The following is a 26,604-nucleotide window of genomic DNA, read 5'->3' on the forward strand; positions in this document are numbered from 1 at the left end:
TTGCTGTGAGCACCACCCAGTGGTCGGCGCTCATATCTAATGAGCAATTCTCCTATATAGATGAGTTCTGATCATCGCCTCTATGTAGCAGAGCCGATCGGGTTGTGGTTATTCTATGGGGCAGCTCATCTCTGCAATTATTTTTCCAAGCCGATTCGGCATGCGAAAAAACAATTGCAGTTTTTTTTATAATGAAAGCAATATGTCGGAGTATGGCCATATTTGCTATAAGGCAGAAGACCTGAGCCTAGGGCGGCGCACTACTAATGGTTGTGCTAGCAAGCAGAATGAAAAGTTTTTTGTAAAACCCATTTTTCTTTATATTGCTGTGTGTGCTAGCAAAGGACAAGTGGAAATTTGGTACAAGCTGTCATTTAGCACTAAAGAGCAATGAGCAAAGGAGTCCACTAATAGGAGAGCTGGCTGCACATTCTGTCTCACTGAAAGATGCAAAGCTTTCTGCGGTACTTACATTCATTCTCACGATTTCACATGCGGAACTATTTTTACTAAATGCAAAAGGAGACTTCAGAACACTGTACTGCCAGCTGGTTCACTAAAGATCCCTCTTTCCTTTGCTACCGCACACCACTAAGAAAAGGAGGAAGACGTTGTGAAACCATAAGGTTAGCACATGGTGGTAATAGTTGTGTGTCCAAAGAAAAAAGAGGTAGCCAAATTGTTAAGTATGTCTGCATGTACAGTATTCACCATGAGTGGTTGTTAATGTGAGCCCCCATTTTATAGGTATGTGGATCATGTTGATTTTGCCAGTGCTTTTACCACAAGTTCAGCAGTTGAAGCCCAGCTGACACACATAGCGGGACTACTGTGGACACTGAAGGGATTGAGAAGAATTTCAATTTTATTCTAAGATTACATCAACCATATCAGATTAGTGTGGGTCTGACACCCATCACCTTCACTGATCTGCTGTTACCAGTTTCTGTGTAGTGGCCAGAAGTAAATGTTACGTGAAGATCAACAGCACGATATACTGTGTCATGACCATTGTTGAGTATGTTCAGTATTGTAGATCAGCTTCTATTCTCTTAACCTTCGTCAGGCTGCATAATTTTACAACGTTAACAGGCTGCAGAGGTACAATTGTACCTTCATACAGTGCCTACAAGTAGTATTCAACCCCCTGCAGATTTAGCAGGTTTACACATTTGGAATTAACTTGGCATTGTGACATTTGGACTGTAGATCAGCCTGGAAGTGTGAAATGCACTGCAGCAAAAAATAATTTTATTTCTTTGTTTATTTTTTTTTTTAAATTGTGAAAAGTATTTTCAGAGGGTCATTTATTATTCAATCCCTCAACCCACCAGAATTCTGTTTGGTTCCCCTAAAGTATTAAGAAGTAGTTCCGGCACAAAGAACAATGAGCTTCACATGTTTGGATTAATTATCTCTTTTTCCAGCCTTTTCTGACTATTTAAGACCCTCCCCAAACTTGTGAACAGCACTCATACATGGTCAACATGGGAAAGACAAAGGAGCATTCCAAGGCCATCAGAGATAAGATCGTGGAGGGTCACAAGGCTGGCAAGGGGTACAAAACCCTTTCCAAGGAGTTGGGCCTACCTGTCTCCACTGTTGGGAGCACCATCCGGAAGTGGAAGGCTTATGGAACTACTGTTAGCCTTCCACGGCCTGGACAGCCTTTGAAAGTTTCCTCCCGTGCTGAGGCCAGGCTTGTCCGAAGAGTCAAGGCTAACCCAAGGACAACAAGGAAGGAGCTCCGGGAAGATCTCATGGCAGTGGGGACATTGGTTTCAGTCAATACCATAAGTAACGTACTCCACCGCAATGGTCTCCGTTCCAGACGAGCCCGTAAGGTACCTTTACTTTCAAAGCGTCATGTCAAGGCTCGTCTACAGTTTGCTCATGATCACTTGGAGGACTCTGAGACTGACTGGTTCAAGGTTCTCTGGTCTGATGAGACCAAGATCGAGATCTTTGGTGCCAACCACACACGTGACGTTTGGAAACTGAATGGCACTGCATACGACCCCAAGAATACCATCCCTACAGTCAAGCATGGTGGTGGCAGCATCATGCTGTGGGGCTGTTTCTCAGCCAAGGGGCCTGGCCATCTGGTCCGCATCCATGGGAAGATGGATAGCACGGCCTACCTGGAGATTTTGGCCAAGAACCTCCGCTCCTCCATCAAGGATCTTAAGATGGGTCGTAATTTCATCTTCCAACAAGACAACGACCCAAAGCACACAGCCAAGAAAACCAAGGCCTGGTTCAAGAGGCAAAAAATCAAGGTGTTGCAGTGGCCTAGTCAGTCTCCTGACCTTAACCCAATTGAAAACTTGTGGAAGGAGCTCAAGATTAAAGTCCACATGAGACACCCAAAGAACCTAGATAACTTGGAGAAGATCTGCATGGAGGAGTGGGCCAAGATAACTCCAGAGACCTGTGCCGGCCTGATCAGGTCTTATAAAAGACAATTATTAGCTGTAATTGCAAACAAAGGTTATTCCACAAAATATTAAACCTAGGGGTTGAATAATAATTGACCCACACTTTTATGTTTAAAGTTTATAAAAATTTAACTGAGCATCAAAACTTTTTGGTTTGTAAGATTTAGGCATCTGTTAATAAATCCTGCTCTTGTTTGAAGTTTGAAGGCTCTAACTTATTAAACCTGCTAAATCTGCAGGGGGTTGAATACTACTTGTAGGCATTGTATATATTTTATTGAAATTTGGCCAATATATTCTGGACCAAAACTGCAGAGATGTCACAAAATTTCAGCCCTCTACGGCTTTTCGAAAAAAAAAGTTATTGCAAATTTAAAACGGAATAGTTACAATTGTACCTACTCAGCCGGACGAAGGTTGAATATAAGTTGACTTGCAATTCCTGGCAACAGCCTCTACACAGAAACCACAACACCTTTTGGTGGCTGAAGGAATACATGCAGTATTCTCTTACAAAGCAAAAGAAGCTATATAACGACTGTATAACCACTGTATAACCATTGTATAACCTTCTGCAACTGCTACAGTATATGCAGGAGAAAAAATAAACACTGGACTATGAGAATCTTACACAGCAATTCCTGACCTTCCTTTCCCTTTATTTGAAAACAAAAGACTAAAATTATTGCCTCCAAACCATAAAGTTGTTAACTCTGATAACAGTTTTATGCAAATGGGAAATGGCAACTCCATTTTCCTTTAGATTTGGATTTATTTGACTCTGTATTACTTAGCAAGTACGCTACATAAGGTCAATTATGTTAATGGATAAATTTCACTTGAGATGCTTTGTAAGGCAGTTTACATATAACAATAGCAGTTGAAAACTTAACACTTGTTAAGAAACATAACACCTAAGCCATAAAAGTTTAGCATCCATGGATATTTGCACCAGCTCCAGCACATTAACCAATAATAAGCATTGCTTTAAAATAAAATAATTTTTACTCACCTGACCTGGTTTTGCATTATCACATACAAAGGTCTCATAGTGTTCTGCAAATTCTGGTGCATGATCATTAATGTCCTGTATCTTTATATACACTTGTACATATCTGCTAAGCTTGGGATTTTCTATAAAAAAAATAGATGTAAAAAAGGTCAATTATTATTCAAAGCAATTAAATATAAATTGAGACGTAACATGCCTGATGCAAATTTTATTAAAATATTACAAGATTAGACTGACTGCAATTATTCTCAAACTAATAATAATAGAAGCAATTTTAATAGCAATATATTAATAATTATAAATTTGCAGATGTTGCACATTGTCATTCAGATAATAATTGGGGATTGGGAATAATAAGATTAGTTGAAATCTGCATCTACAGAGGTTGGATATCAGCAGTGTTCAGGGCAGCTACAGCCATGCACTACTTTTTTTTCCCATTCACTTGAATATGAAATAAAATAGCTATATGGCTGCTGCCAAATATTGTATGTGTGGGCTGCTGTCTTCAGTCCCAAACACTGCTTATATTTCATCACTGTGGATACAGATATCATCTATTTGGTGGTGGTGCTGGCCATCGGGTCATCTGTCACGGGTGATGATGTTAAAGAAATTACCTTGAATAACCTTTGAAGCCTGGTTCTTGTGGTCACGTCATCGATGTGAGCCAGGACCGCAAGGGCGAGACTGCAGAGGCTACTCGCGGTCCTTTCTCACTGGCGTAATGTCACATCATGCCAGTGAGAAATGACTTCATTCTCGTGATGATAGATTGTGGGTGAAGATGATACCGACGTGATGCCTCTGAGAAAATTGGTGTACAATGTTGAACCGATTTGGATGTCTTCAGATCTCTGGAGATTTTTTAGAGAGTCTTTATTCAAATAAAATGTTTTTTTTCCTGTGTAGGTGTATATTTTTCTTTTAATTTACTGAATTAGTAATGAGGGTGTCTGAGAGATGCCTCTCCATTACTAACCAATGGGCTTGATGTCAGTTGACATTAGAAAACTGACATCAACCTTATAAGTTATTACCCCTCTTGCCAAGCACCAGGGCAAGCGAGATGAGCCTAGGATTACATCTAGAATTGGTGCATGTAATGGATGTGCCATTTCTGAGGTGGCTGAAGACTGGTGTTATTAGTCAGGGAGAAGGCCAAGATTAGCTCACAACTGTCTGTTTAGCCTTGGCTGGTTACTAAATATTGGGGGGGCCCCAAGTCATTTTTTGAAGGGTCCTCTTTTTAATAACCATTAAAAGCTAAACAAATAGCTGAATGCTGATATTAATAGGCTGGCAGCCTTTAAGGATATTGGACCATTCCCAGAAAAATAAAACAAGACCCCAGCTACCTGCTTTTCCTCAGCTAGTTATTAAAAATAGGGGGGGGGGCCTTGTTATTTTTTTCTATTTATTTATTAATGAGTACAATAAAATACATGCCCAATGTAACCTTAAATAATAGCCACCAGTTGTTCCAGCAGGTGGAAACTCCATTAACATTAAAGTGTCCCTCAAAGACTCCCATGAGGTTTCTGGGCCCCAGAGCTGCTGGGAGATTGGGTGGCTATTAAATCTGGTAACCTTTAACTGAGTTCACTTCCACCAGTCTCATGGTAGCTCGAGTGCCAGACTGCTGATGCCAGAGTGCCAAGTGCCAGACTCGCGGATGTCCATCAGTCCGGCACTGACACTGTGCAGGAAAAGAACCAGGTGCTATGAACTCAGGTGATCCTACAGTAAGGTGACCGCAGTTCACAAGCTGTTTCACAAAGAGCTGACCATGAGAACCGCCAACTGTGACTTGCGGTTACTGAAGCTGTGTTCTCACGATACTATCAGTGTGTTCTGGCTGTCACGCTGAGCGATCAAATTACTGATGTCACCACTCAGCACTGCATCCGGATGTAGCAGAGTCAGGGGAACATAGTCAGACCTCATCAATATGCATTAACCGTGGACAGATGAGGATTACTTTGTTTTTTTCATTTTTATGTTTATGTATAAATGGATAAAAGATGGTAATTCTCGGGGAGAGATTTACAACTAAAGGACTTTTCTCCGTGTGTCTGAATTACTTTTGATTGCGGGGTTAGTAACAAGGTGTCTTATAGACACTTTTCCATTACTAACCTATGGGCTTGATATCAGCAGACATATCACAGCTTACATCAACCCCATAAACTTTTACCCCACTTGCCAATGCACATGGGAAGAGCTGAAAATTGGCACATGTAGTGGATTGCCCATTTCTGGGGTGCCTGAGGGCTGTTGCTATTAGTCTGGAAAGGGGCCAATATCCATGGCCCCTTCCCAGCTCATCAAGATCAGCCTTCAGCTGTCTGTTTAGCCTTTGCTTATTACTAAAAATAGGGGGACCTCATGTCCTTTTTTAGGGAGGTCCCATTTTAAATAACTAGTAAAGACTAAACAGACAGCTGTGAGCAGATATTAATAGGCTCGGACCCTTTATGGATATTGGCCCCTACCCAGATTAATAACAACAGCCATCAGCTGTCTGCTTTCCCTCAGCTGGTTATTAAAGTTATTAATTCTTGCTAGTGTGATTTAACTCTTGGTGGGTTTCAGTGAATGTATGGATATTTACACAAGACAGTGATAATAATAGTTTACATCGACTTGCACTGATTTTCGACTGTGTGTTGTCAACACCATTCTGCTAAATCTATCCAGCTTGTTGGGTAAACTAATTAACTCAATTTCCTGACTAATTTAATGGATTCAATCATTTTTCTATAAACATTTGATTGCAGGGCAATATCGTTCCTTTTGCAGTCCCCCAGACCTTACTACAATAATTTTACATTCATTGTACAGCACCAAAGTTTGGATCTCAATTGACTTGTATTGAGTTCGGGTTTACGGCAAATTTAACTCAACTTTTAACTTAAGTGTGGCCAAACCTGACAAATCTGAACTTCCACTGGTTCACTCCACACAAATGATAACTGCTGTTTAACAAAAAAAAGAAGCCATTCCATGAAAATGTATTTTAAATAAATCTGTGTATATGTGTATGTACCATAGTGTGTGTTATTATACTCTCCTACAACCATGTTTCCCACTATCCAACTGTGTTCTGCTTCTCTTCTTACTGACATAACCTCTATTCAAACTCTCCCGGTCTCACTGTGCTCTGCATGACCCAGAAGTGGCAGAAATGTGATGGATTGTAAAAAGTGGTGGTAACTGAGTTTAGTAACACAAACACACTACACTACATAAACATATGCACAGATTTATATGTTGTGCACGCACTGACTCTTATTGGTTACTCATTAAAAAATCATCTTGCGCTGTTTGTTCAGAATGGCAGGTGTGGGCCTGTGGAAGTTGCTTAGGGATTCCAAGTTTGTACCACTGTGATGCTCACATACCGGATGGCCATCATAGGAGACCAAAATTTTCATTCTAGATATATTATATTACATATAACAATAATGTGGTTTTGCATTATATAGTAAAAGCGATCATAGGTTCAAGTCCCAGAAGAGGACTAAAAGAATTGAAAACATTTTTTTCAAAAAGGTTGCAAATTCAAAAAATAACTAAACCATAAAAATTAAAATTGCACTCATTTTTCTCATTAAAAATAGATAAATTTGTAAAATATTAAGCATATTTGGTATACCTGCATATGCAAAAGTCGAGTAAATCAAAATGTAAAATCAATTAACTTGATTAATAAGAGAGAGAAAAAATTAAAAAACACTTGAATTGACATTTTGGTTAGCATTCCAACATATAATAATGCAATTAAACTATTTATAATTTAATATGTATCCAAAATTGGTAGCGATCAAACTGACAGCTCATTCTGAAAAAAAGCAAGCCATCAAATAGCTCAATCAATGGAAAAATAAAAGTGTTAAAGTGAACCTGTCACCAGTCCAGGCATTTGTAACGAAAAGAATCACCTTGTGCAGCACTAATGCTGCATTCTGACAATGTGGCTCTTTTAGTTCTTGTTCCTGCCACTGCTGTAAGAATTGTTTATCAAATTTGTCCCTCATACCTTGAAATCTTCCGGTGAGCAGGTCTTTCCCCCCTAACACAGATGCACCACAGCCATAACTCATGGCCTCTCCGCGCCGGGTGCCGCCTCCTCTTCCTTCATTAGCATCCCCGGCGCCTGCACTGTAAGTTCGAGAGGCAGCGCAACTGCCCCCAAAAAAGCTTATAGCGCAGGCGCCGGGGACGCTAATGAAGGAAGAAGAGTCAGCGTCCGGTGTGCAGAGGACCTGAGTGAAGGCTGTGGCGCTTCTGTGTTAGGGGAGAAAGACCTGCCTCCAGGACAATTTCAAGATATGAGGGACAAATTTAATAAACGATTCTTTCAGCAGTGGCAGGAACAAGAACTAAAAGAGCCACCTTGTCAGAATGTAGTATTAGTGCTGCACAAGGTGGCTCTTTTAGTTACAAAAGCCTGGGGGGGGGTGACAGGTTCCCTTTCAAAGTTTCAGAAATGGCAAGACAAGCCAACGTTTTCTCTTAATTTCACAAACATTTGAATTTTCCTCTCCTCTGTCTGTCAGTCGGATCAACACTTCTAAGCAATGGATAATACATTGTATTATTTAAGTCTTGCAGTTCATTGTCCAGCCTTTTCATGTGTGGCTACAGTCACACATACTGCAATGCTGTGTTCACATGTTGTGTTTTTATGCATTTATTTCTGCAGTCAAAACCTGTTCTCTTGCTTCAAAAAAGAAGGTTTTGCTTAGTTATTGTTGCATTTTTTTGCTGCAATTTTGGTGCTTTCTTACTATGTTTTTGTCACTGTACATTTGACTCTTGTGAATGCTGATTAAGCTTATTGCATAAAAATTCTGATTCTACTCCATAAGGTCTTGGCACAGAAACACAGCAAAAACTGGTACCTGCCTTTTTTCAGCGTTTTTATTGCACCACCCATTGGTTTTAATGGGTGAAAAACACTGACAAAATGATGAAAGAAATTACATGCTGTATTTGGCAAAAACGAAGGTATTGCACGAACTACTGAGGACAAAAAATCCAAGGTTTGTGCATGAGATTCCTGAAATCTCATACACTTTGAACTGTAAAATGTAGCTGAACATTTACATTAAAAAAGAGTGAGTGTTACCATATAAAGTAAATCTACCAAGAGTTTAATTGCCGAGTAGGATCTGCAGGATCCATGAGGATAGGACATGCAGACCGGAGAGACTGATCCTGAACGTGGAATTCCAGAGGATGGGGGATATTCGGGAGAAAGCTTGGAGGCGGTTGTGTGAGGAACGAAGAAGTGTGGAGGAGAGTAGGAGGACTTGGGAGGATCAAAGATTACATGAGAGAAGAAATTGGTAGATTAGTTCAGAGATATAGGGAGGGGACAAGTTATGGATAGATTTGTAGATCAGTGTTAGTAGTTTGAACTGGATTCGTTGGGGAATTGGGAGCCAGTGGAGGGATTTGCAGAGGGGAGAAGCAGGGGTGTAGTGAGGAGAGAGGTGGATTAGGTGGGCAGCAGAGTTGAAGACAGACAGGAGCTGTGCAAGCGAGTTAGTGGAGAGGCCACAGAGGAGGGTGTTGCAGTAATCAAGGCGGAAGATGATGAGGGCATGCACAAGAGTTTTGGAAGATTGTGGGCTAAGAAAGGGACAGATTCTGGCAATATTTTTGAGTTGGAGGTGACAGGAGGTGGCAAGAGTTTGGACGTACGGTTTCAAGGACAGGGCAGAGTCGAGAGTTACCCCGAGGCAGCGGGTTTCAGGTGCGGGAGAGAGCGTGATGCCGTTTACCAAAATAGATAGATCAGGTAGGGGGATACACGAGATGGGGAAAGATGATGAGTTTGGTTTTGTCTACATTGAGTTTTAGGAAGCGAGAGGTGAAGAAGGAGGATATGGCTGACAGACACTCCGGAATTCTGGACAGTAGAGAGGTGACATCTGGGCCAGAGAGGTAGATCTGAGTGTCATCCGCATACAGGTGGTACTGGAAGCCATGGGACTTTATGAGTTTTCCGAGGCCAAAGGTAGAGATGGAAAAAAGTAGGTGTCCTAGGACAGAGCCTTGAGGGACTCCAACAGAGTGAGGGTAGGATGAGGAGGTAGTGTGGGAGTGGGAAACACTAAATGTGCAGTCGGAAAGGTATGACACAATCCAGGACAGGGCAAGGTCTTTGATGCTAAGGAAAGAAAGAATCTGTATCAGTAGGCAGTGGTCGACTGTGTCAAAGGCAGGGGACAGGTCGAGAAGGAGGAGGATGGAGAACTGTCTGTTAGCTTTGGCTGTGAGTAAGTCATTAGTAATTTTTGTAAGGGCAGTTTCAGTGAAGTGGTGGGGGCGGAAGCCAGATTGGAGATTGTCAAGGAGAGAGTTAGATGAGAGGTAGGAGGAAAGTTGAGCATGGACATGCTGCTCAAGAAGCTTTAAAGCAAACGAGAGCAGTGATATGGGGCGATAGCTGGGCATAGCAGTTTGGTCAAGGTTAGTTTATTTGAGGCTGGGTGTGATGGTGGCATGTTTGAAGGCAGATGGAAAGGTACCAGAAAATCCTGCTTTCTGCTTCTGGCAAAATCTACAAGGCTTTGGGCTATTGTAGATCCAGAAGGCATTTTTAGTTCTTAATTACTATAGCAACCCATTGACTCCTTGCAATAAATTAATAGATGTGGCTCCTTCTCTTTATCAAACTCCTACATGCTGTGGTAACCAGTAAAGGAGTTAACGAGATAGGCCAACTTCACATCGCATTTTATCCTCATGTGACTGACACCATTAAGGCTTACATCTGAAGCCCTGGGAAATGGAATTTGAAGGTATGCACTGAAGAACCATTGACGGTAGTGATAGAGACATAGTCAGTATGTGAACTGTCAAACATTATTTTTAGCCATACATGTTTATTTGATGTTGGCTCCAAGACATTTTCAACCATGTAGTGTCTGTCTCATATAGACAAATAAAGAAAAAAATGAATTCTGGCAGAACACACAGTGATCCTATAGTGTTAGGGCTAGCAGAACGCACCATGTAAAATAGATGTTTATTATGAATGGTGCGTTCGCAGCCCGGGGTCCACCGTGCAAGAGGAACCTGATGCTAGTGAATGGCAGCACTGTTTGGCGGTATAGACTAGCTCTGTTACCTCACAGAGCAACCGCAAGAGGAAAGCACTGCGCCCTGTTAGCCTCACAGGAGCACAAGCTTAATGCCGAATTGATAGCAGTCAGTGGTTATGCACACACGCAATCTCCTCACCGGAGGTGCCGGTATTCTAGGGGCTTATTTCAGCTGGGTCCCTGAATCACGTTCACACAATCTCCTCGCCGGAGGTGCCAGCATTGTAGGGGCTTATTTCAGCCGGGTCCCTGAATACAAACATACATAACCACACTGGCACAAAGCACATATTAGAATTGATACTAGCACATGGCCGTGCGGCCATGCAAGTCTTAAATAGTTGCAGCACATTTAGGACCTTCCAAAGAAGGACCAATGGAGTTGCCGCAGTACCTGAGCATGTGACCCCAGATCTCCACTGAGAGATCTTGCTCCGAGCATGCTCAGAGTGCAAAGCAGGATTTAGTCCTAGCACCTACAAGGACCTTAGCTGCAGTATCAGATCATGTGACCCTCGATCTCCACTGAGAGATCTTACTCTGGGCATGCTCAGAACCTGAAAAGCAGGACTTAGACCCAGAAGCGTCTGCTCGCCACTGCCCAGCACTGACTTCAATGGCAGAAGCAGGAAATGCAGCAGTAACTCTCAGCACAGAGTCAGACTGAGCGAAACGCTGGGATCGACGTCTCCGCTGAGCAGGCTCCACTGCGGCAGGAGAAGAAAGGGAGACTGCAGCGGAGATGGCCCGAGATTCCCCCTGTGCAGAGGCAGGAACTCGACCCCTAAGACACAGTGACTACATTTTCATCATTAGAATCAATGACCTCATCAGCACATATGCCGAAATCCAGTTTTTCAGGGCTTCATACATAAGGATAGTTAGAATCCACTGGTGTGAGGCTAAAATGTTAAAATGAATATAGCCTTAGGTGTGGGGCTAGGCTGAGAGACTCAGATAACTATTATCACATGACCTATCATCAATATTGAAGTGTTAATATAATGTTTTTTAACTTGAAACTTTGAAATTCAAACTCACGTGTTTCAGTAGCTACTAATGTGATATTTTGCCATGGTGTCATTTCACGATCAAGAGTCTTTGCTAAGGTTAATGAACCATTTTCTGAATATATATTAAAAGTTCTTTCCAAGTCAGTGTTACGGTCAATACTATACCTGCAAGTAAAGACAAAAATAATTTCATTAACACAGAAAAACTATTTTATAAATGACTGAAAAGATGTTAGGTATCCTTAGCTGTTTATAAGGTACTGACATATACAGCTCTGGCAAAAATTAAGAGACCACTGCATAATGTTCAGTTGGTCTGATTTTTCTCGTTATAGGTATGTTTTTGAGTAAAATGTAATTTGTTCCTTTATTCTATAAACTTCCGGCATGTCTCCGAATTTCCAAGCAATACATTTTGTATTTTTTTTCTGATAAAGAAAAATGGTCAATATTAAAAAAAAAAAACACACAGTGCTATCAGACCTCAAATAATTCAAAGAAAACAAGTTCATAATTATTTAGAGACACCAATACTAATGTTTTAACTCCAGAAGAGTTCAGAAATCAATATTTTGTGGAATAACTATGATTATTAATCACAGCTTTCATGCATCTTGGCATGCTTTCCACCAGTCTTTCACACTGCTTCTGGTGCAAAAAAATAAGCAGTTCTTTGTTTGATGGCTTGGGACTATCCATCATCCTCTTGATTACATTCCAGAGGTTTTCAATGGGGTTCAGGTCTGGAGATTGGGCTGCCCATGACAGGGTTTTGATTTAGTGCTTTCTTAATTTTTGCCAGAGCTGTACATGTTTGTATATTTAAATATAAATGCAGTGTTGTACAAAAGTTTTATTCAAGTATGGAAGAAATGTTGCAAAGTAAGAATGCTTTCAGAAACAGAAATGTCAATGGTTTATTTTTTATTTTTAACAAAATTCAAAGTGACTGAACATAAAATAAATCTAAGTCATATCAATATTTGGTGTGACCACTATTTCACTTCCAGCAGCGTTACCTTTTCTATGAGTTTTTGCACAAGGTCAGAGAATTTGCAGGATTATACTCAGGTGTATAGGTACATTAAATTGTGAAATGTATTGTTATTCCAAGATGTGTTGATTAAAATCAACTTTAATATTTACTTTATTATTGGGGAAAACCCTTTTAAGGATCAGCATGCACCTAACTGCACACCTGGTTTAGTAGGTCGGTGAGCCTTCCAACTGTTTGTGAAGCTGGTCTAATAGGTGATAGAGCAGTCTCATTTGAGCCTTCCTACTATAGTCAGCTGGTCTAGTGGCTGAAAGAGCTGTCTGAACCTTCCTTTTACTCTTTGAAAGCTCATTTTGACTTGCCGGAGGAGTGTAGCCTGTGGCCAAGATCAAGGTAGAATGGTGTGCTGTCGGAGGAATAAGTTGAAGCCATAGGAAACGTGTTCAGTGTGTGCAGTCTGGGCTCCCAATGGGATCCAAAACAGCTAAACAATAGTAAAAGACACGGAATGAAACAAAACAGTGAAGAATGTGGGGCCAATACTCAAAAAGGAAAACATACCAGCTTGTGGAAGTTTGGATGTGGAAAAATGGCAGTTTCAGGGAACTAAAGAAGGGTTAGATTTAGGACAACGAGAAAGAGCAACAAGTGAATAAATGGTGTTGTGTGGCTGAGAAAGTGCAGCAATATGGGTATAAAGAGGCCACGTTAGGATCTAAGGTGTATTACGGAAGTTTTGATGCACCAAAAGTTAAAGACCATGACTGCGATCATCCCACTTTCCTATAATCAAAAATCCAGACCAGAAGGATTGACTTGTAAACACTGTGGTCAGCAAAACCCACACTGGAGAGATACTTGTGTGACATGTGGTATGCCGCAGTGTAACATAGTCCGTTAAACGTACCGCCTTAACGCAATGCGAACCCAGCCTTAGCGATCAGGTAAATCCTTTTTTATTGATCGATCAGGCGATTCTGAACACAGCAATACCAAATATGTATATGCTTGATTTTTATTGTTTTATTTTGAATGGGGCAAAGGGAGGGTGATTTCAACTTTTAAATGTTTTTATTTTTTCATATTTTTAAAAACTTTTTTTTTAACTTTTGCCATGCTTCAATAGCCTCCATGGGAGGCTAGAAGCTGGCACAACTTGATTTGCTTTGCTACATAGAGGTGATGCTCAGATCGCCTGTATATAGTTGAATTACAGCATTGCTATGAGCACTGACCACAGTATGGCGCTCAAAACAATCCAGCATCAACAATGAGAGAGATCTCAAGGAGACCTCTGGTTGTCATGCTGACGCGCCGGTGACCCCCAATCACTTGACGGAGGTCCATGGTGCGTGCATTTCCGGCCAGATGGCTTGAAGCACTTGTTAAATGCCACTATCAGAGTTTAAAAGCAACATTTAACTACCCTGTTTCCCCGAAAATAAGACACCGTCTTATATTAATTTTTGCTCCGAAAGTTACACCATGTCTTATTTTCAGGGGGGTGTCTTATTTTCTCAAGAAAAAGAATTGACAAATTCTTTTTGAACAAAAAAATAGCATTTATTAACATACCAGCATATGTTGAAAAGTAGTCATCACAAAACATTAGAATCAAATAAACTGTGAATCGTATCAAGAATTTCTTGTTACTACCGTATAATTAAGGTATTTCCAAGTACAACATGTAAAACAACGAACAATGGTTCATTTACTGATCTCAATATTTAATAACACAAGATTTATTCAATAACAACCATGTCATCATCTTCTGGAACATCATCATAACAATACAAACTCTGAAGTTCCTGTGGAATTTCTTGTGACTCCATTTCTTTCAGAATCATTGGCCCATATCTCTCATGTCTAGCAATACCACTCTCCTTAAATGATCCCTGGGCCAATCAGAGTGCAGGAGACCTGGGCCAATCACAGCCCAGGAACAATCAGAGGCTATGGATGACGTCAGCTGGCCCATGTTTCCTGCACTGTGATTGGTGCAGGGCTCATGAGCAGAGATCGGCACACAGCTCCGAGGCTGTGATTAACTCCTGCGAACAGCATGGCTGCAGTGGCGGGCACCGGACATCGGGAGCGAGACACAACTGCATGCCCCATGCACAGAACAAGGTATGCCTTATTTTCAGGGGGGGTGCCTTATATTAGCAGGCACAGTGCTCCCCCTAGCATGCCTTACTTTCGGGGGGGGTAACCTATTTTTGGGGAAACAGGGTAGTTAATAGACATGGGCGGATCGCGATTCCGCCAGCGTCTATTGCGGGCACATGCCAACTGTTCAAAACACCGCCGGAGTCCACATCAAAGCAGGAGTTCTGCCATCGGATCTACTATTCCGTCCAATGGCAAAAATGGGTTAACATGATGCACAAACATGACTGCATAGAACTGATGAGTCAGTTGGCAGTAGAATTAACATGTCCACGATACACTTGTTCCTATTGCAGATTTTGAGTTTTTTGTTGATAGCACCAGATACCACCAGGATGGGCGATTCTACAATGCATATTCAGTAATATCATCACATGAGGCAATCCAATATGAAACACTCCCTCTTTAAATGTCAGAGCAGGAGGCAGAGCTGATGGCACTCACAGAAGCATGCAGAGTTGCAGCAGGTAGAACGGCTAATATTTACACAGTTTCTCATTGTGCATTCAGAATATCACATGATTATGTCCCTATGAGGAGAGGCAAAGCTTTTCTTACATCAGCTGGTAAACCCATTAACCTTGTAGAATTGGTAAAGCAGTTAATGTAGGCACTGATTTTACCATTCCATGTTGGCATAATCAATGAGAAAGCAAATATAAAAGGTGGCTCCCTGGAGGTATAGGACAACATAAAGATTGATTTTTCTGCAAAAATGGCAGCAAGGCAGCCTAGAGAACAGAGGCCAGTGGAAGGGAGTCAGCAAGTCACAACCACCGCAAGCCCAGATGTCCTAAAATTCATCCAACAGGCTGCCAAAGAGAGAAGAAACACTGGGAGAAAATGGAAGCTATAGTGAAATCAAATAGAAGAGTACATGGAAGAGTAAGGATAAGTTATGTTCCCTGTTTCCCTTGATGTCGCATTTAACACTTGGCCTCACTCATGCCTCAAAAGGTCACATGTATTCCATGGTAAATGCCTTCTGGATCGCTCCTGCTTTCAGTTACACAACCATGAAACATGTGCAGCCCTGTCCCGTCTGTCAACAACACTACACAGGTAAAATAGAAGAATTCCCTAAGAAAGCAACATCCAAGTTGCTCTACCCATTTAAGAGACTGCAGATTGACTACATACAACTACCCAAAGTGGGAGTGTATGAATATGTCCTGGCATGTTAAGATCTCTTTTCTGGTTGGCCAGAAGACTATCTGGTAAAGAGCACTAATTAAACTAAGGAGAGAACTAATCTGCAGATAAAGTGTCCCAGAAACCATAAAAAATGATAAGGATACACATATCACTGGAGATATAAAGAAGGACATTTTGCAGGCCCTATGAATAGAGCAGGCATTCCATACGCCAAATATCCACAAAGCAGTGGAAAAGTGGAGAGATTAAATGGTACACTCAAATACAAAATTTAAAAGGCCATAGAGGACAAAGGAAAGACCTGTGCAGAATGCTTGTTCAGTGCACTCCTTTCAGTCAAACACATTCCAAATAGAAAGACAGGCATGTCCCCTGTTAAAGTTCTTTTTGGTACTGCCCTAAAAGATGGGTCTATTTTTCCCACAGATGTTACAAATGCAACATGGTGCTATGACGGCCTATGTCTAGGCCTTGCAGGAAAGATTTAATGTGGTGCATAAACATGTGTTTTCAACAATTTCAGATTCCATTGCAAGTGCAGATGTGCACCAGCTGAATCCAGATGATTGCATTGTTTTACGCAAACATGTGAGAAGGAGCCCAAATCCACAGTTTGATGGTCCATTCCAAATTCAGATTACCACATCCACCTAAATGAAATTGGAGGGAAAGCCTATCTGGATCCAAGCCAGTCATTGCAAAAATGTCGCTCCACCAGCAGAATGACTGTTCTACTATATATCCTGCTAAGATTAGCAGGGATATTGCACCTCACAGAGACACCAGATAAACTTTTAAATATGGACTGGAACAACAGACTAATTTGACATCATACTGTTCTTTTAAATTACATGGAAGAAGAAAAACCAAAGGACTATTGGATCTGCACACAGAGCCCAGTATCTTCAAGTGCTTAGCCTTACCTCTGGAGCTGCAGGAGGTATTAACACCACACTTCATACACAGTGAAACCCCGATTCAATCTATGTTTGGGGAAAAATATGTGCCTCGACATGTGTTTTGATTGACTATAGCCAGATTTGTAACTAACCCCTGTTTCCAGTTAAATATAACAAGACCTAAAGGACAGATGTGGTGGTGGGAGCACGATCCATATGTACGTGGTGTGGTCACTAAAATAAAGATAGAGATTCCTCATTAAGGACCCATTCGCAATAATGGATTATGGTTCAGTGTTCAACACATTGGTGTTGGTACCTGTGATAAAGGCAATTGTTTCCATATATAAACACATGATCTCACTCAGATTAATGAGACAATTTATGCAAAGGGTGTTGAAGACTGTAAGACAGCATCTATGAGTGAGATAAAAAGGGGTAAGTGAATCTTTGGCATTGTCGGAAAACAAAGTAATAATACTTAGTGCATGCAGACCCCAACCCATATTCATATTCTCACAGAAGTAATATTTTTGGTTTATGGACATCATGATTACAAGAGGGCGAGCCCAGACATAAGAGGAGTTTGCACACTTTCCAGACTAACACCTGCCTCTTTCAAAATTTATCATAGTAAAGTAGATATAGCAGCAGTTCCAATTCATACCTTGGGCAGCAAACAATAAGCCCCGGCAAAAAAGTAGGCCTTATGTAGTAGAAATGGGGGTAGCAAACAAAATAATAAGTAGTATTTTATTACATTACTTCATAACACAAATGTCGGACATATTAGTGGAAGCCACTGACTACCTGGATTATCAAATATTCCAGGTTCTTAAAGCTTTTAACAACCCTAATGCAATACAGAGACAAGTAATCATAGTCACTAAACAATGTACTGCTACAGTGCTAGACTACCTGACAGCGAAAGAAAGGGGAATGTGCCAAGTAATTGGTCCCACCTGTTGCCATTATATTGACCTGCAGGCAATCTTTAGGTCAAAGCAGATATTCATAAAATAGGTGAACCTAGAAATAAATGGTTACAAGAACAGACAAAGACTCCTGGTAGGGAAATACATTCTCTTTTTTTAAATCCGGCCAACTGGTTTAAGGGCCTAGCAGGTTAGGTTTCTAGCATTATACCGACTTTCAAGCAGATTTCATTATTTTATTTATTGTTCTATGTAGCTGTAAAAGCACTCATGTATGTATTTTCCAAGCTACTGAACAGTGTATGTGTCAAGAGTTCCATTATGAAATTATCTGTGCCCAACTAACTCATGATAACCACTGCTGATGGGGAGTTGGCGTACACACTGAAGGTAAATGGGGGAAGCAGATAGGAAGCCCCCTTATGGGTCTTGATCAATGAGATAGTAGCTTCTGTGTTGATGCCAACTAACTCTGTGGTAAAGTTTATGCCATTTACAAAAGGAGGAAACTGGTATAGAAGGGTTAATATTTCCCTCTATATTCTATATTTTTTAGTATTAGCTAGTCTCATAGTCTTATATTTTGTTTAATATTTTTTATGAAGGTTTCATATTTGGTCTGATATTTTCATATTTCATATGCAATGCTTTGAGAAACTTTGTGTCATGGTTAGTTAATTCAGAAAATACATATTATCAACAAAATGTCATAACATGTTTGTGAGAAGAGGGCAGCTGATGAAAATTTCCAATGGGAACTACATTTGTCTGTAAATGGTCTAAGAATCTTGCTCACATGGTTAATAAACAATTGTTTATGCTCACACAACATGTGTAATTCTTTTCTCCGAATGCTCGGAACAGAAAGGGCTGAGTCTCTAAGTTTGGCCTCACTGGTGATCCTTCTATCTGACTTTGAGTCAGAGCACACTGCTACAACACATGTAAACTAAAGACAAAATAAGAAGTAAACTTACTTTACAGAACTCTTTACAGAGTCAGGATCCTGAGCAATTACATGACCAATTATGCTACCTTCTTTGGTGTCTTCATTCACTTCAAACACATAAAAAGGCTTACTAAAAATAGGCGCCTCATCAATATCTTTCAATAGTACTTTCACAATTGCTGTATCTTTAAATGAGGTAAGGTGAGTAAATCTTGGATCTTCATATGCATTAGCAGCTTCAACTTGAAATGTATGTAGTCGTTGACTTTCAAAATCCAAAGGCTATAGATAAATTAAAATGAACATAAGTCAAAAAACATCAATGATACATTCTGATTTACTATTTAACATGTCCCCAAATAATTATAAAAGATCAAATCAATACATCACTTAAAGGTCAATTAGCCAAGACGAGTCATTTATTACAGTATATATTATTATTTCTGTGTATTTCATTTTAGACACGCATAGCATATTTTGACACACTTTCTTGACCTGTAATTGTGATAAATAGAGCAACATGAGATACTGAAAAAATAGCATATTATGGATCCATAATTTAACTTTTTCATAGGGAAAAAAATGTATTTGAAAATAAAAAAAGGTTAACTAATTCAAAATTTTGTTAGGATGTAGCTCCAGCCCTGATAGTTCTTGCTGAGCAGTCATCGTTTTATAGTATAACATTTCTAAATAAAGGTACAAGTGACCCAGTTTCTTAACCAGAGACATGAAACAGCAGGATAATATTTTGCTTAACTTCTATCTCAAAATAAAATTTCATCATAAAACATAAAAGTTAAGGTGGTTAGTATGGGAAAATGTAGGACATTTTTTAACAAATACAGCTTATTTAAAGTTAATAATAGTAAAATCACAGCATGTGTATAATTTAATAAATAAATGTTACTCTTTCTAAGAAGACCTGGCATCTTAAGTAATGGAAATAAAGTTTAAACCACAATAGTGAACACGTTTTGGAATGCCCCACAACAGAAAGTACAAAAAGAACCTGTAAAATAATTTTAAAGTAGGAAGTAAACTAGGCTATTGAGCAAGGTGACAAGGTAAAACATGCAATCAGGCAGCTATAAAAAATTTTCACAATTACCTTAATGGATGTTGATGTACTAAACCCTAGAACTGACAGTCCAAACTTCAAATGTCCGTAGATAAATAAAAGAAATGTAAAAGTCCATATCCATAACGTCTATTCCCACTGGACTTGACTTTGTGAGTTTAACTCCATTGGAGCTTCGGAGATAGTGCCTCAGCCGAGAGCTACTGCCCCAGTATCCGTGACGCATGCAATGAACTCTGGACTCAGATGGTGATGTCACCTTAGATAGCTTGTATGAGGTCCTGCTAGGACCAGTACAATGCGTTATCCTAGGCGTGGTGGAGACCAATGTCTCATTTGTTAGGGATCCTCCCATTAGAGTAATTATGAGTTCATCTTTGTAACTACCTGGTGGGATATTTTACATTGTCATCTTGTTCAATAGCCTAGTTTATTACATGTTACATGAACCCTGTGGTGGTCAGGGACATCAATTTGCTACAGGGGACTTGTAAGGTACTAAAAAACACAATGGAGTAAACACCAGCTCACCAGGTTGAGAGATTACTGGAATAAGGTTTTGGTGCATGGAGACTTCAGGTTAGAAAAGTAATAAAACATCACATTTATAGGTAGATTAAAACATAAAAAATCATGATTAATCATGATTAAGAGCTAGTATAGCTCGAAACATGTTGACCGTTATACTATTATGGTTTTTATTTTTTTATTTTTCTTGTTTTAATCTACCAATAAATTTGATGTTTTATTACCTTTGCGGTTACTGGAGTTTCCAAAATTTTTTCATAGCCTGTAAGGTACTCTCAGTTAGTTAAGCATCTGTTATTTTATTTTTTAAGAGAGACTATTACTTTATAATCAATGTATACATTACATAAAATAATATTCACCTTTTTAACCATTATAATTCCATCTTGTGTATGCTGGTCTGTGGTGATCTCAAATAAATCTTTGGAATCTCCATCACTAATAGTGTACTTAATCTCTGCATTTTTACCCACATCGGCATCAACAGCCTTTATTCTGCCAATCTCTGTTCCTATAGCTTCAGATTCGGATGCCACAAATTGATAGATACCTGTAACATAGAAACAATATTAGCTTTTAGTTGATTGTCGTAAACAACAAATATAACAATAACGAGGTTAGTTTTGCATAACATAAGCTAGGTAGGATTTTACATCAATATTGGTATTCTGAATAGAGGATCGGGTCGAAAACTTAAAAGTGGTTCATGTCTTTCCAAATAAACTGTACCTGTGTTTATGTGCTATTCCTAGTCTTTAAAATGCTTAATGATCTGACCACTTGGTAATTTTTGTATGTGCATGTTAAAATTATAGCATTGCTATGAAAGAAACACTAATATTTTCCTATAAGAAATAAAATCAAAATCAACCTTCTTACCTTCACAAGTATTTGACCGGTTTACGCCTTTCTTAGTATGACGATATTCTTAGAGGTTCTATCTCATAAGTCAGAATAGATTTGAATCCAATACCCATCATTATCATGCAGTAATATTGAAACATATCTCTCACCCAATAATATTTTTAATTACTGCAATGATCAAATTAAAATGAGATAAATGAAATCTGTATGTCTGGCATGAAAGAAATATGACATGTGGCACTTTTTTATACTCTAAATGTTATTTGGAATACATGGTATAGTAAACAGCACGTTCAGATATTCAGATAATTTTCACATTTTCTATTATACATGGGACTTCATTTTTATGCTATTTTCATGCTTTCTTTTATTTTATTTTTTAGCTGACATTGGGCGATATCGGTGGGAAAATAATGGAAATGTATGTCTGTTTTTCCCATTTTTATATATTGGACATATTTTTTTTCAACAGCATAACAACAATTTGTATTTGCAGTGTATATTATTATTAATTTTTGTTTTAATTAATTAATTAATTAATTAATTCTCACCGCCACACAATAAGAGAAAAAAGAATGGATCTACCTGTGGCAATACATTTTTGTCTCCTAAATCATAACATTATGGACATGAAATTACTTGTGTTAATAGGTAGCTTCAAATCTCAGAGAGACAGAAGAGGCTGGGAATATAAACTGATGACGACCTTTGACAGTCTTAATGCAGGAATGAATGTGTCGCACGGATTTATGTATTTTTACATCAACTAAGGAACTTGCCCCTCAGACTATGAGGGGTCTTCACAACAGAGACCCTAATCAGAGGACAATAAAACAATCCTTATCTAAGAACTAGCCCAATATTTATGGACTTAACTGTTTATCACCCAAGGTAATTCTGCTTCATTTCACCTGTCTTATCCATGGTTTTCCCCCCTTTTTTTTTTCTATGATATGTTGTGCATAAATTTGTGATTCTTCAGAATTTGTTTTAGTCTTTGCCTGATGAAGAGACCTGTGAAGTCTCGAAAGCTTGCAATTTGTTACCATATTTTCAGTTAGCCATTAAAAGGTATCAACCACTGAGGACTCTCAATTCTAAATATTTTTCTATCTACTGGCTAACACGGTACCAAGATATATATATATATATCTTTCCTGTATTAATTTTTGCATACTCTTTATATATTTATTCATTATTTATTTATTTTCATTTATTTCACATAAAGTCGCAAAAGACCTTTGAGGGCTTTTTTAATATTTTAATATTTTTAATCGAATCTCCTCTCTATCTGGGCTGATATGTTAGACCCAAAGACATTGGAGACGCAGCCACCTTGCTCCATTACCGAGGTCCGAGTCTCCTAGGACTCGGCAGCTCCTGTTCCCTCCTTAGAAACAGTGATCCCATGAACACTTGCCAGGATAAGTAAGTGCTTGTTTAGCACTGTGTCTACATTGATTTAGGGGGCAGAAAGAGATGGTAATAAACTGGGGAGCTTGGCTGTGTCTGACAACCAGCTTCCTGCTCAGACAACTGCATGATTGTGTGCCGCTGCTCTACTATCCAGTGATGTTTTCAAATGTCATTTCAGTGTAGAACGTGAACCAGCAAGTCATTTTTTTCATTTATTGGTTTCACAGAAGTAATTAATCAATACTTTACACGAAAAATTGATGAGCAAATGCTGGTGTCTTACATATTGGAAAGGTATACATCACTGAATAATGGATTAATGCAAAAAAAATCTCTTATTATAATAAAATATTATGATAAAAAAGACTCTAAATGACATATAATACTATGTTATACATAAAGTGCTCTCCTCTAATTTATCCAGGAAGCAACTACCATATGAAAATACAATATTCATTAAAGTCAGAACGGTCTCCTTAGATGAGCCCCATCGGGGACAGCGTTGATAATGTGTGCAAAATTTTAAAGCACTGCAGAATATGTTAGCTCTATATAAAAATAAAGATTATTATTATTATCTAATATTACAAATCATACAACTGCTCTAGTATCTATTCATGATTGCATTAAATCAATGCATCCCTTTTTAATACAGAGTGAAACAGTTGTAAATCTTACATCAATGATGCAATGTAATGTTAGCAACAATGTAATTTTGCAATAATGCAATGAGACAGATCTAAAATTAACATATAGTGAGAATGTCATGTCTGCACATCTGAGTGCCTGAATAGTTAGGGTTTTGGAGAAGTGTGCTGTATACCTAAACAACACTAAATTAAGAATTACATTTGTGTAAACAAGATCATATCTGTAACCTACATTGATGTTAGGGTATGTTTCCACGTGCAGGAAACGCTGCGTGTCTGACGCTGCATAGAGCCACAGCGTCAGACACGCAGCGTCCAGATGTTACCGCATAGTGGAGGGATTTAATGAAATCCCATCTCCACTATGCGTGGTAACACGCGCGCGGCGGCCCTGCGACTCCGGACATGCTGCGCATCTTTTCAGATCGCAGCATGTCCGTATATCTTGCGGCGACGCTGCGTTGCCGCAAGATATAGCACAGGGCCCTATGGTGGGGAGCGATGATGCCGGATGTGTGATATGAACACATCCGGCATCATCGCGTCCCAGAAGGGGGCGGGGCTTACCGTAGAGCGGGTTTGCCGCTCCGACGATACCGCCGGCCATCCTGAACGTGGACACGCAGCCTTAGTGTAAACAGTGGGATAATAAGCTCTGGGTAATATGGCACTAAAGGTATAAAAAGAAATTTGGACATTGCACCACTGATTAAATTAATAGAAAACAATGCTTATATTTGCTAGAGTCATTAGCAATTGAAATTTATTTAGTCCCAGTAATTAAACAAAAAGGAGAATAGACTACACAGAATACTTATGATTTGTATATCCAGGCATCTAGCAGTGGGGAAATGTAAGGTCACCTCATTGGCCAGATATTTTTATTCACTGACATTATAATGACACTGTTATTTTTAAGGGCACCATGTCAGGATGTGCTACAGACGGGTAGAGAAAAGTGAAACTTAGGCTACGTTCACATTTGCGGTGTTGGGCGCAGCGTCGGCGACGCATACCGATGCATGCGTCATACGCCCCTATCTTTAGCATGGGGAGAGCATGGACATGCGCCGGTATGCGTTGTATTGCATTTTGCAACACATGCGTCATATTGACGCACAGAGAGGTCGCAGAAAACGCTACTTGCATCGTTTTTCCTGCGCCGAAATTCCTGATCTGTACAATCCTATGACAATGCATGCATCGCAAAACGCTGCGTTGTGTATTTGCGTTTTTGGCTGCGTTGCGTCACGTCGCCGATTCTGCGCCCAGCAACGCAAATGTGAACGTAGCCTTAGAGAGATGAGCTGTTTATATGAAAATTCATCATGGCATCTGGAGAAGATGGAGCAAAAAATGCAGAAAATACAAAGAACATTCCCTACAAGGTATCTGGATGTAAATGTTTATTTGTGATTCATATTGAATAACATATCAGTATTGTTCCTGTATAATATCTCCTTACCATTGTTACGTACATACTTAAAATTATAGGTTCATGCAATAGAATTGTATATGGATCTCACCTGACATTACAATTAATCGCTGTACCAAGTTTAGTGATATATTAATTTACTGATGGTGATTCTGGTGATGAATTCAGGTACTGATGATGGTTTTGATTATGTATTTATATACCGTGGGGGATTATGGTAATGTACTCATGTACTTATTGTAGTTATGGTGCTGTATAGAGTTGAGCGACTTTTACTTTTTTAGGATCGAGTCGGGTTTCGCGAATCCTGACTTTGTCAAAAGTCGGGTCGGGTGAAATCGGCCGATTATTTCGAGAAGTCGGGGGCCGACCGAAACATGAAACCCAATGCAAGACAATGGGGAATCAAAGTCGGCAGTGAGTGGAGGACAGGAAAACACCTACAGTGCTAATTTTAATGCCAAAAACATCAATTTTTATTTCTTAAGCTTGTCAATCTTAATCTTAATGTTTGACGGCGGGTGGCGCCTCCCACTGCCAGAGACACTTTTGCGTACTATGAGGGGCCCTGTGCCAGTGACGTCGCCAACGAGTATGCCCCCCCCACCTGATGAAGGAACCTGCACTTTTATCTGCACCTTCCTCTTTGTCCCCTTGTAAGGTGGTATAGTATGCGGGAAGGGGAACCTGACTTTCAGCAAGGTCAGATTCAGGCTGTGTAGAGTGCAAGGGGAATGTAGTGGTCTGGGTCAATGTGCCAGCAGACTCATCTAGCAGTGCCTGGGCAATGGGCAGGATGAGGAGGAAACACAGATATAGGCCCAAATAATAAAGTAGGTTAAATGCAGTTCAAAATTGGTAACAGGACTAAACAGGCGGCATAGCTTTGTTCAGTGGATGACAACTGTAATGAGTGGCGCAGGCATGGTTAGTAGGCCCACAATAAAAAAGTAGGCTAAGTGCAGTTCAAAGTTGGTAACAGGACTAAACAGGCAGCATAGCTTTGTTCAGTGGAAGACAACTGTAATGAGTGTCGCAGACACAGTTAGTAGGCCCAAAATAAAAATGTAGGCTAAATGAAGTTCAAAATTGGTAACAGGACTAAACAGACGGCCTAGCTTTGCGCCGTGGAGGACAACTGTAATGAGTGGCACAGACACGGTTACTAGGCCCAAATACAAAAGTAGGCTAAAAGCAGTTCAAAATTGGTAACAGGACTAAACAGGCGGTATAGCTAGGTACTGGGTTGGGCTCCTCTGCTGAGTAGCAGACAGTGGTAGTAGGCGCAAAGTATTAACTGGTCAAAATGGAGGCCAGGGCCCCTGTATATTTTAACTATCATCTATCATTTCAACAAATTTGTATTGGCAGTGCCATTGAAGAATTTAACAGCACAGACTACACAGTGGTGGAGCAGGGAGAGGTAAGAATTGCAAGTGGTAGAGCACTGTTCGATCTGGGGGGAACACTCTCGTGGGCTGTGGTACTGGCACAGGGCCCCTCATATTATGACGGTGTCTCTGATGTTGGTTGTGCACCACCACCATCAGAGACACTTCATTGCACTATGAGGGACCCTGTGCCAGTGCAGTCGCCCAAGAGTGGGTGCACCCACATGTCCAGGCAAACGGCACTCGCATGGGTGCTTGCGTCAGGTGGTGACCACGGCCCTGTGGGGGGAGTCAGCCCATTTAGGGAGGTATAAAATGGCCTATGGTGGACATTTAGCAGCTGCAAATGGCGGAATTGGAGAAGTCAGTAAGAGTAGGCCAAAAGCAAGACATTTTTCAGGCAAGCTATGTGTCAGCAGGAGAAGGTGGGGCAAAATAATTTGAAATCCATGATTGGTTGATTTTAATGAAGGTTAGATCATCAACATTCTGGGTTGCCAGTCGTGTCCTTTTTTCGGTCAGTATTGAACCAGCAGCACTGAAGACTCTTTCTG

At 40.0% G+C, this 26,604-nt stretch overlaps 1 protein-coding gene across 1 annotated transcript in view; it reads right to left on the reverse strand.

Moving 5' to 3' along the window:
- Window positions 1–26,604, reverse strand: part of LOC138642454 (cadherin-9-like) — a 320,418-nt gene that overhangs the window by 47,707 nt on the left and 246,107 nt on the right. The window contains exons 6-9 of the mRNA XM_069730609.1: window positions 20,657–20,844; window positions 18,714–18,967; window positions 11,610–11,746; window positions 3,451–3,572 (exon numbers count right to left, since the gene is read on the reverse strand). Of these exons, the coding sequence (XP_069586710.1) occupies window positions 3,451–3,572; window positions 11,610–11,746; window positions 18,714–18,967; window positions 20,657–20,844 (701 nt within the window). The remainder of the gene's footprint in view (window positions 1–3,450; window positions 3,573–11,609; window positions 11,747–18,713; window positions 18,968–20,656; window positions 20,845–26,604) is intronic.

The sequence above is a fragment of the Ranitomeya imitator genome, chromosome 6 (genome assembly GCF_032444005.1).
Source record: "Ranitomeya imitator isolate aRanImi1 chromosome 6, aRanImi1.pri, whole genome shotgun sequence".
Lineage (NCBI taxonomy): Eukaryota > Metazoa > Chordata > Amphibia > Anura > Dendrobatidae > Ranitomeya > Ranitomeya imitator.